Source organism: Stylophora pistillata, chromosome 2, assembly GCF_964205215.1.
Source record: "Stylophora pistillata chromosome 2, jaStyPist1.2, whole genome shotgun sequence".
Taxonomy (NCBI): domain Eukaryota; kingdom Metazoa; phylum Cnidaria; class Anthozoa; order Scleractinia; family Pocilloporidae; genus Stylophora; species Stylophora pistillata.
The window spans coordinates 57,680,470-57,693,200 of NC_142520.1; the positions used below are offsets into that span (position 1 = coordinate 57,680,470).

At 37.6% G+C, this 12,731-nt stretch overlaps 1 protein-coding gene, 1 long non-coding RNA gene and 1 pseudogene across 2 annotated transcripts; 2 read left to right on the forward strand and 1 right to left on the reverse strand.

Annotated features, from left to right (window-relative positions):
• Nucleotides 1-12,731, forward strand: part of LOC148740617 (uncharacterized) — a 1,045,961-nt pseudogene that overhangs the window by 89,051 nt on the left and 944,179 nt on the right.
• LOC111346102 (uncharacterized) lies at nt 1,946-3,266 on the reverse strand. Its single transcript, XR_002696351.2, has 3 exons — nt 3,108-3,266; nt 2,956-3,023; nt 1,946-2,316 (listed from the first exon to the last, which is right to left on the reverse strand). It is a non-coding gene; the product is annotated as an uncharacterized LOC111346102 (long non-coding RNA).
• Nucleotides 5,127-8,460, forward strand: LOC111346105 (gamma-crystallin B-like). The gene is made up of 5 exons (XM_022953400.2): nt 5,127-5,351; nt 5,568-6,130; nt 6,442-6,645; nt 7,040-7,093; nt 7,894-8,460. The coding sequence occupies exons 2-5, from the start codon at nt 6,083-6,085 to the stop codon at nt 8,158-8,160; spliced, it is 573 nt and encodes a 190-aa protein (XP_022809135.2). The 5' UTR covers nt 5,127-5,351; nt 5,568-6,082; the 3' UTR covers nt 8,161-8,460.

Genomic DNA, 12,731 nt, shown 5'->3' on the forward strand with positions numbered 1-12,731 from the left:
CCTGGCACGTTCACGTTAAAACGAGTTATACTCAATTGTGAAATGTGGCACCCGATTCGCCTTTAATCTACCGCTTATAAGCGAATCTAATTATTCTCAAATTACCGCATACATGCTGAGAAAGTAGGACCTATTTACCTACCGAGATTAGATTACCGAGAACAAAACAAAGGCCAAAACAAAACAAAACAAAGGAAAACAAAACAAAGGAAATGATTTCAGAATGTTTTTCTGTTCTTCAGTAATCTTCAAGCGTGGAATTTTATCCATGATCTCTTTTTACCAGATGTAAAAGCGATGAATTTTCCTCTTTCGCTTGAACCTTGCCACATGTCAAGTGCGACTGCGATACCGAAGACATTCTGAAATCATTTCCTTCGTTTTGTTTTCCTTTGTTTTGTTTTGTTTTGGCCTTTGTTTTGTTCTCGGTAATCTAATCTCGGTAGGTAAATAGGTCCTACTTTATCAGCATGTATGCGGTAATTTGAGAATAATTAGCTTCGCTTATAAGCGGTAGATTAAAGGCGAATCGGCTGAATGTGGATAAATAAATTACTTACTTACTACTACTTAACAATTGCAACGCAAACTTCTGGAGCTGTGTTTCCTCCCAGTTTCCTCTCAGTCTCTCTCTCTCTCTTCGTGTTCGCGGGAAACATTATTTTACTCTCAATTTTGTGATGTATAAGTTTTTAACTAAGGAAGTAGTATGATTTGCAAAGACAGGAAGTGAAAGCTACAATTAGGAAAATCGAGCGGAATGACTTGGCATAAATGAGCGGGTCTTTGGTTCTCATTGTCGCCCGGAACCCCAATTCAACTGGAAACAGCTCACGGCGCTGAGATCAAAACAACGAAATTAGGACTTTTAGGATAAAGGAGAAGTGTTAATAGTATTCATTTTAGCTTGAAGAAAATAAATTCGGGACACTATTTGCCCATTAAGATATACCTAAGCAACATAATGTTAAATTACGTACACTTCAATTCATAACTTATAGAATCGGATAAATAAATGAATAAGTGAATGAAGTATAAGTACCGGCTTAATAAAATAAGCTTAGGAGATGTCAAATATATATAAAATGTACAATGTAAAAAGGATAAAGTTTATAGTCATTGGATAAAACCAATGACTGGGAACAGTTAGCGCCTACAAAAGTGGATTGCTAAGGGGACAACTCTAAACAAGTAATATTTCTACAAGAGAGTCACCGAGGTTAATTTAAGTCGTGGTCGGCAAGATCAGACAAATTAAATCTATTCCAACGAAGCGGCTGCTCGCCACCTAAGTGTTGAGGTAGAAAATCAAGGAAAAATCTACTGAAAAGTATCAAAACCAGATATTAGACTACAGAATAAAGCTGAAAAACTCATACTCATTTATGCTCGCTTGCTTGCGTTTAACTACTTTCCAGCGAATTGTCACATATCCAGGGTTGTCTAAACAAACCACCTTACCATTCTGTTTTGTTTATTTTAAAAAAGGCGAGAATTTATTACTCGTGCATGTATGTTCCGCTTTTCTTTTCATAAAAAGTGCTTTTTCTTTGACGGCAAGTTCTTATTTTACAACTGAGGTAGATATTCTAAACGGAAAATTGCACCTACTAGTGAGAACCTGTTTTACTGTGGAAGCGCTGATTCAACAATCTTTAAAATTGTGGTTTCAATTTTCAAGTCTGTCATTTCAATCTATGCTAAACGTGTCCATCCCTTTCTCCTTTTTTTTGTCGCAGTGAAACAGTGCAAAATGTATCGCGGCGGAAAGGTAGAATGTAAAAGATCCAAAAGACTTGATGACCTACCAACGTAAATTATCCCGTCATTCAAAAACTCCGATCCACTGGACAAGTGCATGAGATGTCCAATTATCATGATGATATCATTTCTTGTTAAAGTTATCTTTACGAAACCGAAATAAATCACATTCTGGCTACACAGGTGGAAGATTAACAGTATTTTATTAGACCGTGGACAGCTTTTTGCAAATTACAAGAACAAAAGAACAATCTTGGATTTATTTTTACTTTAAGTTTCTTAACATAGTTAGATTGCCTCAGAGAACTTCCACGCAGTCTTCGGTGCTGTCTTCTACACATCCTTACGAAGGCTATAGACAGGGGAACTGATTTTCATGGACTGCAAATCGGGGTACTCTATCCCAGGGATCAAAGTTTGGTGGGGTCCATAATAACCTTTTTCTGTAAAGACCTGCCACTTTCCAGCGTTGGCTCCGATTTTGATACTAGAAGCTCCAGATGCAAAACTCACAGGGGGTTGGCTAAGGTCCAGTATTTCGTCTTTTATGCCAGTCTGAAATAAGTAAATAAATTTCATGATCACTAAAATAGATTTAATCTGAGTCGTTGAGAATAACTCAATTTTAAGAGCAAAATAGAAAACTAAAGAGGAAAATCTAAAACAAACATATTTGTTTTGTAGGATGCTTCTTCCATAACAGGTAGTTATGAATGCATGACTTGGATAAGGAAGCACTAGTTGATAAGAGACTCAATCATCTTGGATTAAAATTTTAAAACTTTCTTGAATTAGTGATAGATACTGAAAGAGAATTCCAGTAAAAAAGCTGTACACTTTTTGTAAATGCTTATGGAAAGACGTTTACGAGTGTGATGTCATGGATAGCAATTGGTTTCTCTGAGAAAAGGCCATCCGAATGTAGAGTAGTAATTACTCTAAAGAGTTAAGTACAGGATTATCGAGTTGCTCAGACAGCAGTTAAGTAACGATTTTCCTTTTGTTAACAGTCGATGTACCACAAAAAATTCAAACTAATCACTACAAATTTGTCAAAACACGGCAACAATGAACAGCAATGAACAATTTCATAGATGCATATGTGAGACCACTGCTGTTTCACATAAATGAAGCAAGTTAAATAGTAGTCAAAATAAGTTCATAAAGCTGAGTTCTGATCTTTTGATACCTTACCTTTCGACTTCCTCCAAATTGTTCACTCTCATACAAGGTTATTGTCGAGTCTGCCATGTTTTCCAGCTCTTAAAAAAAAGAACGGGACCAAAATATTGATAGCAGAGTTGATGTAGCACTGTGCACTACAGCTAAGTTCAAATGAAGTCTACCTTCTCCTCTTGCTCTTTCTAAAAAGGTTAATGATCTCTCTCTGGCGTCCTTGTAGCTTTGAAATCGTGGATCACTGCAGTAATCTTTTTATCTTGTCTTCGTTATCAGCTTGAATTAACAATCGTAACTGCATTTCCAGGTATGGTCATGACTGACATCTGTCAAAAGTTAAGAAAATAGAGTGGCTCCACCTAAGCCATTGAGTTCTCCCTTTTTCAAGAAGCGACGAGATAATGACTTAATTGTCAACAGGGATGTGATCAACGATTGTACAATAAAATTCCTATCTATCTGGGAGGTCAATATCTCAAGGTTTAAGGCCCCTAAATGCTTTGTGATGCATTAGGTTTGCAAAATAGTCAAAATAAACCTCTCAAGTTTTTGTTAAGTGGCCCTTTTACAAAAATGTTTTTGATGTTCCGTTAATTATGCTCAAATATGTACGTATAGTTTAGAGTGCTTAACTAAGCTATTTTAGTGTTTCTTAAGACGTGACCTTCTTTGCACACCCACAATACATATCTCTGTGTCTGTTTTTCTGAAATAAATAAATTCTACTGTACTGTAGTAATAGCTCAGTTTTTAAGGGCTGGACAAAAAAATGACATGTTATGTATACATTAAACACTGCTGAAAATCTAGTATGACAAGATCAACCGTTTCAAATATATACAGGTAGTACTATGGCATGAACAACTGCACAACTGAAAATGAAAAATGTAGGCTATTTCAGTTAAGCAGTATTAGCTACGTGTACGTGTACGCTTCGAAGCATAATTTAAGGAATCTTTAACCTTCAATCGCATGAAATTCACAAACGCTTTAAATATTTTCGTAGAATGGGCCGCCCAACAGAAACTGCAGAGATTGTTTCCTTTATTGCCAGTGCTAATGAAGTATCTCACAAAGCATTGAGTGGCCTCTAACCTTGAAATAATGAGTGAATAGAAAAACAGGAATTTTCTATTGAGATGCCAGTTGAACACACCCCGAGAAAAGATTTTATCGCATAGGGCTTCACAATGATGCAGCGATAATTTACATCGATGACACTAATATAACTGATTTAATTGCCGACCCTGCTTTTCAAGGCATGCCCCCTGAAATAAATTCCTTTTCATTTTACCTTCGTAAACGAAAATTATTTTCATTCATTTGATTACAGCTCAAACTTTCTTGAGCCTTTTGTCGACATAATCATTTCGAGCGGAAATTTGCAAATTCACGAAAACCTGAGTGTTGCCTCTTTTGTATAGTTAGCGAATGATTGCTTGTTTTTTTATACGGGCGAGACGAGGCAGTGAATCGATAACTTACATCGGTGATATAAACAGCCCTGTCACAAATTCTTGCAACGTTCGCCTAAGCCACGCCACAACCTGCTTCAGGCTGTATATTGGCCACACTCATCAAAACAACCCTCTTGAAATAAAAGGTAGTCAAATTAAGTTCGTAAAGCTGAAAAACTATTTTCATTCATTTAATTATTGCTCAAACCCTCTTGAGTCTTTTGCCAACATAATCATTTCGAGCGGAAATTGGCAAATTCACGAAAACCTGAGTGTTGCTTCTTTTGTATAGTTAGCGAATGATTGCTTGTTTTTTTATACGGGCGAGACGGGGCAGTGAATCGATAACTTACATCGGTGATATAAACAGCCCTGTCACAAATCCTTGCAACGTTCGCCTTAGCCACGCCACAACCTGCTTCAGGCTCTATATTGGCCACATTTATCAAAACAAACCTCTTGAACTTTCTTTCAAAGCGGTGCGTTGTAGAAAAAAAAAATAGTTCTGCGTGTGTGGCATGAGTTTCATCCGCTTTCCTAAATCTTCCGGTTGTCAACCTGAAACATGTTTATGTCGACTCTACTAATTTCTGTTACTGAAGGGCAACTTCTGAATGCTTTTGCTTCCATTTTCAGTCGTAAAATTGTTTTAATTTCCATCCCTAACTGTCAAGGCATGTCCCTATCAAATAAATTGAAATACTCACTTTTCTTGATCCGCAGGTGAAGACCTAGAGCTGACTATTTTTCTGGTCGGCCCTCCAACTTAATCAATATATACATATCATTTGATACACATCTTTAAGTAGCCAGTTACTTGTGACTATTCGCATCAGAAACAATTCTGATTTATTCTTAAGGACAAACGTTTCTAGTCATAGCTTATCACTGAAAAGTTTTCTTATCTTTGCTATTATGGCTTATCACGAATTCACAGAGAGTGAAATTCAAAGGGTGAGTATTAGACACTGGTTAACTTACAGAACATGTTTTTAACAATTCAATGTTTCCACCGCGTTCTCCGCCACGTTTGTAGTCACGGCGCCTCACTTTCGTTTGCCTTCCCGCCTTTTGTACATTGTTTTCCGTTTTCAGTTGTTCCGTGTATATTTGTCATATTTTCGTGTTCATTATATTTTTTGTGTATATTGTTTCTATTGTTTGGTATAGCTTCTTCTGCCGTAGTTTTCTTGTCGCCGTTGTCATTATGTTTTAGTCGTCGTAGTCGCCACATAATCTTGTAAGGTTCGTTATTTTATCCGTCATTTTGCCTGTTTTATTTTTATTTCGTTTTGCTTTCTTGTTCTGTATATTTAGCTCGTTTATGTACATTTGCCTTGAGCGAATCGCTAGTAAGATTGCGAATCTCTTCGGTTTGTGGATTTCGACTACAACGTTCTCCAGCCGAACCGGCAATTTTAATAACTAGGATAAATCCTGGAATATGTTTAGAAAGATTTTACGCTAGCTCAAGATGATTTCACCCGGAAAGATCCATAAAAATTTTTTTTTTATCTCAAATCTGTCTTAATTTACCGCTACTCTACATGTTTGACTTACATTAGGAACAACTCTCCACATTGCCTCGTACGATGCTATATTTTCTTTAAAATTTTTTTTTTTTTTTACGCTTTTTGCTATAGCTAGATCCGTTTGTGCTTACTTGCCTTCTTTTCTTGCATATCATGAGAATACAGGTTTATGAAAATCCTGAGCTTGGAGGAAGAAAGAAGGTACGGTAATATATTTGCCCTATATCTGGATATAGGACTCAGTTCAAGTGTTTATACGATTTTCAAATCCTCTGCCGCATGAGTTAAGATAAGGAAAGTTGTTGACATTTGTCACGAATGTGATACCTCAGAAAAAAATTCAAGTGACACCCCTAAGAAGACTTAAACTTCATACCTTCATTTGTTTTATCTCAGTTGAGGAAGAGAATTTTACCCGTGAATTAGGTTGTCAGTGTTATTCAAGAAATACCTTTATGTAAAAAGCAATGTAAGTTGTCATTTGAAATTATTACAATCAACATATCTCATAGGAGTTCAGTGCGAGCTGCGAAGACTTAACGAAGTATTTACCTAAAGGCGCCGCGTCAATCTTGGTGCCACAAAACTCAGAGCCTTGGCAGATTTTCACTGATGTCCAATTTGAGGGCGAGGTAGAAATCTTATATCCTGGTGACTATGAGACGCTGAATGAGATAGGACTCAAAAGTCCCGTGAGGAGCTTCCGAAAGGCACCTGTAAGGATTAATTTACCTTCCTAAACTTATCTTAAGTTGATATTAATACTGTTCCAGCGCTGGTTTGTAGGCGCTGTAGAATTAGTTTGCACTAAGGACTTGAAAATTTTCCCAACAAGTTGCATCTAAGGAACGAATATTTACTATATAGGAACTCTCTTATCAAGGCCAAGCAATAGAAACTCAACCGTTTATGAAAATGTCGAGAGGATATCACTCAAAGTGTAACCTTTGACCCAACATAACCGCGTGAGAATTGTGTAAGAATAGAAAGTGAAAAACCAAAGCATACAAAAATTAAAAACTACTTCAGGCACATTTAGAGAATGAAAATCAATCAGATGATTTTTTTGCTGTCTCATTTTACCGTGGAATTCGTCTTGTCGAATTGCAGCAACGACTCGTTATAAAGCTGTTTGAAAACCGTGAGTTTGGAGGAAATAAAAAGGTACTTTTTTTATTTCTATACTGTGAGAAATACGATGATCTGATAGCAACAGTCAAGAGGTTCAGGTCCTGGCCAGATCATGATGTTATATCATTGGGAAAAACACTACACTCAGACAATGACTTTCTTCAGCCGGGAGAGCGCTTGATTATTACCGAGGAAACCATTAATTAATAAACTTGCAGGGGCGTAGCCAGAATTTTTCAAAGGGGGGATCACAGAGGCTACTCACCATTTACACCGCTGCTCTCCCGCGTGTATCAGCGGGCTCAGTCGTATTATCGCGGCATGAAGGTCCATATCAATGGCTTTTACGGCCAATTTATTGTCATGGCGTTTTCGTCACCTGAATAATGTAGGTTATTTGCTCTAAAGAAGACCTACCAAGTGGGGGTCACGGGCACCCCAGGACCCCCCCCTGGTTACGCCCTTGACTTGAAGAGACGCCGAAGGGAAATCGAGACCCCACCCAAGGGAGGAAACATGACTTTTGCAGTGAAAGTCTGGATAAGTTTGGTGGCGAAAGCCCTGGGTTACTACCCGCATTATACTGTAACAAATCGTCGCTGATGTTTTCCTATTAAAAATATCAAATCCCATTTTCGAGTAAGTTGTAAACCGAAAAAAGCTCGTAGTCGATAAAAGAAAAAAAACAAACAAACAAACACAGAAAACGCAACAATCGCATAATATAAACGAACGGGACTTGTTTGTGTACACATTTTGGCTAAATAGCTGAAAGTTTTTCTAAGCCCTTGAAAACGAGCACAATAATCGCCAGTCACAATTCTTTTTCACAGGTTTTCTTTAAAAGCTGCGATGACTTAACCGCTCACTTTCCGGAAGGAGCCTTGTCAGCAATTGTGAATGAACACTGCAGAACTGGTTGGGAGTTGTACTCAGAAACTCACTATGGTGGGGCTAAAGTGGTCTTGAAACCTGGAAATACTTACCCAAACGAAGGAGGAATAAGGCCCAGGGATTCTGTGAAGAGCTTTAGAAAAGCTCATGATATTCCGGGGCCAATGTTATTTCGTCAAAAGCCCTCCGCTGCAAAATTCGCATGATATGAAAATACAGGAACCGTTCATTCAAATATCTGGGCCAAATGAAGAGAAAGAACACCTCTGCTTGTATAACTGATCCAGAATTTCTAGTTTTTTGAGTAAATGGCGGAAATATATATCTGGCTTTGCCATTTTTTATAATCAATGTTGTGTAGGAGAGACAGAATAGATGCCTCGGTGTAAAAACTTTAGCCGCATACGGTTAATCTCAGTGTTAAGTTACTCTTACGCAATACAGCTTTATTGACGTTGTTATTAGTTCCCTTGTCAGTGTCTGTAATAATAAAGCCACAAACTAAATATTTGTATTTGCCATCTTATTCTTTTTTCTTTTCAAGCACACGGCCCGTAACAGTTGTATGTATAATTGTAGCCGGATCATTTTTAATTCTGGATCTTACAATCTGTCTAGAAACTATTTTGGACGAGTTTAGAAGAGAAAAAAAGGCCAACCTTATAAGCGAAGAAATTTATCGTGAAAGAATGGTACTGTGGTTGCCTTATCGGCGACTTGTTAAAAAAAAAAAATTAGTTCGCAATTCAGTATTATAAAGAGAAGCGAAGTTTTGTAACCATGCAAGTCAGCTAGGCAAAATCAAGTTGGAATTGAACAGATAATCAATATTTGCTTGAAAACACACTACATTTCGGGTTTAAACGGACCTAAAAGAAAGCGAAAAACTGCAAGAATGCGAGAGCTAGGTGAGCGTGAGGTTATTGTAAAAGCTACACCTGTATCACAACTCATCGAACAAATTATTATAAAAACTACATCAACAATATCAATATATTCAACAGAGAAATATTTCTGGCTTTGATAAATCATGCGTAAAATGTTGCTCCAGGTTATAATTTGTTACTGACGTTCGTCAAACCGTTGGTTAGATACATTGTATTCAGATTTCAAGCTGTTTCTGCCACCGTTCATCTATTTTTGTACCTCGTTATGTATTCCAGAGGTGGGATTACCGAACGACTGTAATTGTGTCGTCTGTTCGTGCAACAGTAAGTCTTGAAACAAAAAGCAAAGCAAAATATAATTGTTCGGAGAATCAAGGTCAGTATATTTTATTTTATTTTAATTTATTAGCTTAGCCAACAATACATGTAACCTATAACACAGCCGGATAAAATAAAATAGCAATAACAATAACGGGCAGGTAGCCACAACAGCGATAGCCAATGACTGTGGTCCTAAAAGTATTAAAATATTATGGTAAAACGATCACATCAATAATTAATAATTAAGAGCAACATAGAGTTGGTGTTGTTTTCAGGCTGAGACATGAATTGCATTTTGTACAAATAGTTTTATAAGTCCTGGGATTGTCAATGTCATAGATCTCTCGAAGTGCGGTCGAATAATAACACATCAAAACACGTTTAAAGTCACTCACATTGTTCATACTTAAGTTAAGCTCGTCAGACAGTGTGTTCCAGATTCTTATTGTTCGTATAATAAATGACCGTTGAAAGGTTGAGGTCTTGCATTTAGGTACAAAGTACTTAGTAACAGTTGTATTGGCCGACGATCGTGTGTGTCTTGTAGAACGGGGAGTAGGAACAATTGCAGGGTCTATATCCACCAAACCATGGGTAATCTTAAAAAACAGTAACATATCTAAGTATTCATGCCAGTAGCTAATGGGTAGTAAGGAAAGAGTTTTTAGTCGTTCTTCATAACTCTGAGAGCACGAGAATGGTAATTTCAAGATGTATTTTGTAGCCCTTCCATGTATCTACTCTAGATTTGAGATAAGATAAATAGATTGTGGTGCCCAAACTTGTGTAGCATAGCCCAGATGAGGTCTAACGATGGTTAGATAGATTGATCTTCTTACACTGGTAGTTTGTATGTGACACGTGTTTCGTTTAGCAAACCCAAGGAGCTCGTTTGCGCGTGAGCATTGCTCTAAGACTTGGCAATTCCATGTTAGGTCAGTGGAGACCCAGACACCAAGATCGCGTTCGTGACTTGTTTTCTCCAACATAGCTCCATTCATATCGTAGGCAGTATTCAGTGGCTTGATTTTATGTGTGATGGATTGGTGGTGGCTTTTCGTCTCATTAAATTCTAAGCCCGATTCTGTGGACCAAGATCCGATATTATTTAAGTCCATCTGGAGAGCAATTTCATCATCAGTAGATCTTATTTCTTTGTACAATTTGGTGTCATCTGCGAACATTACAGTTTCGCTCTCGGAGACCATGTTCGGAAGGTCGTTTACGTGGAGCAAAAACAGAGCGGGTCCCAAGATGGACCCCTTGGGGGACTCCTGATGTAACAGGTAATGCATAAGATGTTGCGCCAAGAACAGTAACGCGTTGGAGACGACCTGTGAGGTACGACTGGAACCATTGGTATAGTTTCCCTCCAAAACCAAAGATATGAAGTTTAGACAAGAGTTGGGCGTAGTTCACTTTGTCAACGGCCTTTGACATGTCCAGATAGATGACGTCAATCTGACTTCCTCTATCAAGCAGGCGGCCGATACGATCCAATGTTCGATGAGGTTGGTTGTACAAGATTTTCTTGTTAAGAAGCCGTGTTGATGTTTACCCACGTAGTTGTATAGATGAGTTTGGATGTTATTCAGAATACATCTTTCCAATACTTTAGAAACTATGGGTAGCAGAGATATTGGTCGATAATTCTCTACTTGTTGACGATCGCCTTTTTTGAAAACAGGGACTATGTTGGCCAGTTTCCATTCCTTTGGTATGGTGCCAGAGCTGAGTGATCGATTAAATAACAAGCAAAGTGAAGGTGCAATAACGTCAGCAGTTTCTTTGAGTAGTTTTGCTGGTATTCCATCAGGGCCAGTGGCCTTTGAACAATCTAAAGAATGAAGAATATCTTTAACTTCTTCTGCAGTTAAGCTCAGGTCTGTTAACGTTGGTGGGTCACTGGTACAGGTGCGTTGTTGAGGGGTTGAACTTTCGTTGAATACTGATGTAAAGTAACGGTTAAATAAGTTAGCAACGTCTAAAGGGCTGGATGAGGTATCATTGGTCGTAATTCAGTCAAACCTTGTCTCTCTGTTGATTTTTGTGAAAACCTGATCACACATTTCAAAGTGATAAAACCTTCACGAACAGTGATGCTATCCACTACAGAAGAACACTGGGTTAGAGTCACGCAAATTTTCTACCAGACTCGGGACTGTGTTCCCTTTTTTAGGGGCTCAGCTTTCGCTGCATACATGTAGGATTATCCTGTAGTAGCTCAGTTTTCTTTTTTTTTTTCTTTTTCTTTACATAAAAAAGTTTGTTATTGATTTTGCCAAACCTTTTAATCATACTGTGCTCTGACGACCATGTGGTGAAACCGTGACTCAAGCATTCGACTTCACTTAACAATTAAACTTGGATCGTTAACCATTCGAACGTCCTTACAAAGTATTGCTGAGATTTCTTTTAGGTTGTTTCAATTCTTAAAATGTTCAGATCATCGTTATGAGACTACCGAGTTTACCATAAGTAAACTTAGATATACGTACATAGCTCGGCTCATCAAAGTATGGCCTCATGACTTGTTTAAAGAATTCTTGAAGAGAAAGATTTTAACAAAATAAACATTTGATTTTCCCGGAAAGTCAGGATTAAGGATTGCGTTTATACATCATTACAATACTTATCAGAATTACGCAGACTGTATTATGACAAAACTAAAGTGAAGGCTGGAACACTCTCTTTCTTGAAAGGCGGAATCTTTCCATGTTCTCCTATTATGAACCCTGGAAGCATCATGTAATCTGCCGGAATTACTTTGAGGGAATTTCTGAAAATGAAACCTGGTCAAGTTTTTACCTTATGCACGATGGCAAAGACTGAGTCGTTATCTGTGTTGGAAAAAAACTGTACGACAGAGGCAATAGCAGACAGGAATGCGTTTCCTTTTAATCCCCTGCTGCATTGAACAGTCTTATCGAGTAACTTCTTTTCAAATTGTCCACAGTGGTGTTTTCAACGGTCTCAGCAGAAAATTACTGTTATCCAGGAAGCTATTGTCACTTCAAGCTTAGAGGCCACTCAATGCTTTGTGAACCCATACTGCGTTAGCACAAGTAATGAGATAAAGATGCTTCAAGCGTTTATTGAGCGACCCATTGTACGAAATTATTTTTCGCGTTTGTGAATTTCACAATTTCATGCGGTTGAAGGTTTAGGGTTCCATTAATTTATGCCTCGACACGTACTTGTAGCTTACACTTTTTATATTCACTTGTGGAGTTGTTCCTACCATGGTATATAGATTTCAAAGGTTATTCTCCTTGTATTCGGTTTCTATCTGTCTTAAATGTATACTTAAGATGTTACTTTTCTTCGAATCTTTAAATAACTCTCATCATTAGCTCTGAAACTCTTTACGGTGGCCAATTTACATTATTAACTTAGTTAATAAAATCAAATTACCCTATTAAACTCCCTCCCCACCGACACAGCACCAAAGTTTCTCATGAGAAGTTAACCCTCTTGATTCATTCATAACTAGAGTATAGAAGGATTAAATTATTTCAGAAAGCAAACGTAAAGATAAGTATTTAGGTTTGTAAATACAAGGGTTACGA